The sequence below is a fragment of the Mesocricetus auratus genome, unplaced genomic scaffold (genome assembly GCF_017639785.1).
Source record: "Mesocricetus auratus isolate SY011 unplaced genomic scaffold, BCM_Maur_2.0 Super-Scaffold_100004, whole genome shotgun sequence".
In the NCBI taxonomy this organism is placed as follows: domain Eukaryota; kingdom Metazoa; phylum Chordata; class Mammalia; order Rodentia; family Cricetidae; genus Mesocricetus; species Mesocricetus auratus.
This window is the reverse complement of record NW_024429189.1, coordinates 54,034,666-54,038,896: the sequence shown is the minus strand read 5'-3', so window position 1 is coordinate 54,038,896 and position 4,231 is coordinate 54,034,666. Positions and strand designations below refer to the sequence as shown.

General features: G+C 40.9%; 1 protein-coding gene across 1 annotated transcript; it reads right to left on the bottom strand.

Annotated features, from left to right (window-relative positions):
* Positions 1 to 2,707: 2,707 nt before the first annotated feature.
* On the bottom strand, positions 2,708 to 3,652 carry LOC101826316 (olfactory receptor 998-like). The gene has a single exon (XM_005064615.1). It carries the CDS (start codon positions 3,650 to 3,652, stop codon positions 2,708 to 2,710), a length of 945 nt encoding a protein of 314 aa, XP_005064672.1.
* Between the last annotated feature and the right edge of the window lie 579 nt (positions 3,653 to 4,231).

Sequence of the window (4,231 nt, the reverse complement as noted above, 5' to 3'; positions counted from 1 at the left end):
GGAGGAGGAGTAGGAGCTGGGAAGAAGAGGGGGGAAAAAAGAGGAAGAGAGAGTAGGTCATGCGGGAACAGGAAGGTTGAGTGGAGGGTAGAATAGGAGGAAGAGGGAGTCATAGGTTAGAAGACAGATCTAGCACCAGTGAGACCTCTAGTGACCTAAAGGGATGACACCAACTGGTAAGCTAAGCAGTAGTGGAGAAACCACCTTAAATGCCCATTCCTGATAATGTACTTGATGTCTATAACCATCCTAGAACCTTCATTCAGTGACTGATGGAAGCAGAGGCAAACACCTACAGTTAAACACTGAACTGAACCCAAGGAACCCAGTGGCATAGAGAGAGGAGCCATGAGTAAATTGGCAAAGAATGAGCTGGCAAAACCAGCAGAGACAGCTGATCTGAACAAGGGGGAGCTCTTGGACCCCAGACTGACAGCTGGGAGGTCAGCATGAGACTGATCCAGACCCCCTGAGTGTGAGAGTCAGTGAGGAAGCCTGGGCAACCTATGGGGCCCTGGGCAGTAAATCAGTGTTTATCCCTGGCATACAAACGGACTTCGTGTGTCCATAACACAAAGAGGGATGCTCTCTCAACCTGGACTCTTAGGGGAGTGCCCTGAGTGAAACGACAGACTCTAGATATCCCTATGTGGAAGGATGTAGGGATAGGGGGAGGCTGGGGGGGTGGCAGGGGGGTGTGATAGGGCGGGAGGGGGAGGGAACTGGGATTGACATGTGAAGCAAGCTATTTAAAATTAAAGTAATAAAAAATGAAGAAAAAGATAATATAATATCACAAGATGCTGTCAAATCTGCCAAGAGAGAGAAGCAATCAATCAATAGTCCTAACAGCTGAAAGGAAAGATAAACATATCCATGAGGACATAATATGAACACACTGAAACCATCAAAGAAAATGGTGGTTCTACATACATGCCTATGCAACCAATTTTTATTCAATATGTAGGACTTTGTGTTTGGGAATAAAAGATTGGTTCTTTGTATTGATCTACAACTTGAGTTATTCCTACCTGTGGCTGTATAAAATAATTTTCATTCATATACCTGCATGCATATAGGCTCTCCACACTTGTGTAGATGTCAGAGAACCTAGAAAGGGGTATGAGATCCCCTGAAAATGGAGTTAGAGGTGGTTGTGAGGCACTTGATATAGGCGTTAGGACCTAACTCTGGATCTTCTACAAGAACATGAAGCATTTCATATAGGGCAGGGCCTAGACCCTTCCCCAAGAGTTCAGGGTGAGAGTGCACCTCACATTGTTGGATGGGAGTCCAAAGTCCGTGTGTATACTCGGGATGGGTATATTGTCTTGTTTTTAGGAGCTTTTTTGTTGTCATTTATGTACACGTGTCTGTGTGGATGTATACCTAATGTGTGGAGTGCCAGCACAGGCCAGAAGAAGACACCAGACCCACTGTGGCTGGAGTTACAAGGGATTGTGCACCATATAACATGGATACTGAAAACCCTCTGATAGGACAAAAGTGATCATTAATCTAGTTAGTCTTTATCCACAAAAACCTAGAGTCAGATATCAGAATAAAAGCTGAAAGATACAAAAAAAAGGCAGTGTAGCTGCCACCAGAGACTTCTTATTTCTCTGAATCCTCCTACCAAAAAGGCCTTAGATCCTATCTCGGCCCCACCTTATCACTTCTCTCTGCCCAGATTTATCACTTCCTGTCTGTTTTCTGTACAGACCTGTATGTTACCTAGTGGCTAGCTCCACCCTCTGATCTCCAGGCAAGCTTTATTAGTCAGAACACAAACAAAATATCACACAACACAATAGTGCTTTACTGATGTGCCATGAGAACAATCATGCCCACATTACCCCTTAGGGTAACAAAATGTATTCAAGTTCATGTTTGTTAAATTTCAAGAAAAATCTTTATGTCTAGTAAAGACTAATCAGAAACCACTAACCTGGCCAGGCTCATGGAGTTCACAACTCTGGACCAACAGCTGGGAAATATGCATGGGACCCACCTAGGCCCTCTACATATGTGTGACAGTTCTGTAGCTTTATCTACTTGTAGACTCCTAGTGGTAAAAGCAGGGTCTGTCCCTAATACTTTGGCTGGCTTCCAGGAACCTATTCCTCATACTGAGTTGCCTTGCTTAGCCTTAGCACAGGGGAGGAGCTTGGTCCTACCTTAACTTGATTTGCCATGCCTTGTTGATGCCCGTGAGAGGCCTGCTTGTTTCCGAATGAACACAGAAGAGGGGTAAATTGAGAGGTTGGGTTTGGAGAAGGTTACAGTAGGAGGAAATGGGAAGAGATGAGGAAGAGAAAACTGGGGTCCAGATGTAAATAATTAATGAATTTAATTAATAATAAAATAGAGAAGCAAAAACAAAGTATTGATGGAGTAGACATTATATAGTTAGTTACATTTTGTCTCCTATGTGTTCTTATTTATGTTATTATATAAATAGGTTGTTATATAATTATGTTAACTGATTATATAAATCTGAATATATTTATATTTATATTTATGTTCTCAGACCACATTTATATAATTTTACAATACCGATCATCCCAGAGAGACTAAGAAGGCAGTAAAACGTGCTTAAAATTCTACATTAAAAATCTATTAATTGGAAGAACCTGCTTTTCCTATATGTCTTTTTAGCTATGTATCTACATGGACATCTAAGACATGGCATAAATAAAGTTTGGCCTTACTCATCTGTTGGAAAACATTTCCTTTGTACTTGTCTTCTGAACGCATCTTTCACTTCTTTGTTCCTCAAGCTATAGATGAGGGGGTTGAGCATGGGAATCATGACGGTATAAAATAGAGAAATAACTTTATTGGTATTCAGTGAAGAATTTGTAGTAGGTCGAACATAGACAAAGAATAGAGTTCCATACAGGATAGAGACAGCTGCCAAGTGAGAGGAACAGGTGGAGAAGGCTTTCATCCTCCCGTCAGTGGTGTGGATCTTCAAGATGGCCATCAAGATGCAGATGTAGGAGGCTGTGATGATCAGACCACTAAGCACTCCTATTGTTCCATCTAAGACAAAAAGCACTGTCTTGTTGATCCAGGGGTCAGCACATGCTAAGGACATCAGTGGAGAAATATCACAAAAGAAATGGTTGATAGCATTTGAACCACAGAATGGTAAGCAAAAAGTCAAGGTTGTATGAGTTGTGATGTTTGCAGCAGCTAGAACATAAGGTCCTATGACAAACTGCACACAGACCCTCTTGGACATAATCAGAGAATACAGCAAGGGTTTACAGATGGCTGTATACCGATCATATGCCATAGAAGCAAGGAGGAAACACTCAGTTCCCACAAAAAAACCAACAAACCATAACTGTGTAGCACAGCCCACAAAGGAGATGGCTTTTTTCTCTGCAAAGATGTCACACAGCATCTTAGGAGTGATGAAAGAAAAGGAGCACATATCTACAAAGGACAGGTGGCTGAGAAAAAAGTACATAGGTGTGTGCAGCCTGGGATCCACCAATATGAGAACAATCATGCCCAGATTACCCCCTAGGGTAACAAAATAAACAAAGAGAAGTATGGTGAAAAGTAGAATCTTCTGATGGAGATGATTAGTGAGCCCCAGAAAGAGAAACTCAGTCAGTGCAGTCTGATTCTTTTCTTCCATTTCCAGTTGGATTCTGTTGTGAGACAAATGTGTATTCCTTTATTATACACCATCACTAACAATTACAAATAATGTTTTATTACAATGATAAGCTGCCTTAAGCAGGTTTGTAACAAACAGGTATACAATATTGTTGTCCTAGAGGGACAGGATTTCTAGATTCTATTTCTGGGCAATTGTATGAATATTCTGCAAAATTTTGGCAACTTAGCTTTGATATGTTCATTCTGTAGTTCTTGGAACTGTCCAGCTATATGATCTAAAATTCCTTCAGGTAAAATACCAAATTGCATGAGAAATTAATTCATATTTATAAAGATCTTCCTTTAAAAATGAATATGCAAACCATAGAATAGATACTATTTTAAAGAGAGCATGATTGGAAAATCTTTTCCCAACCTTTAACTTCTGAGGTAATGTCTGTCTTTGAGGCTGAGGTGTGTTTCTTGTATGCAGCAGAAGGATGGGTTCTGTATTCAAATACATTCTGTTATCTCACTAGATGCAGAAAAAGCCTTTGACAAAACACAACACCCCTTCATGATGAAGGTCTTGGAGAGATCTGGGATAACAGGAACA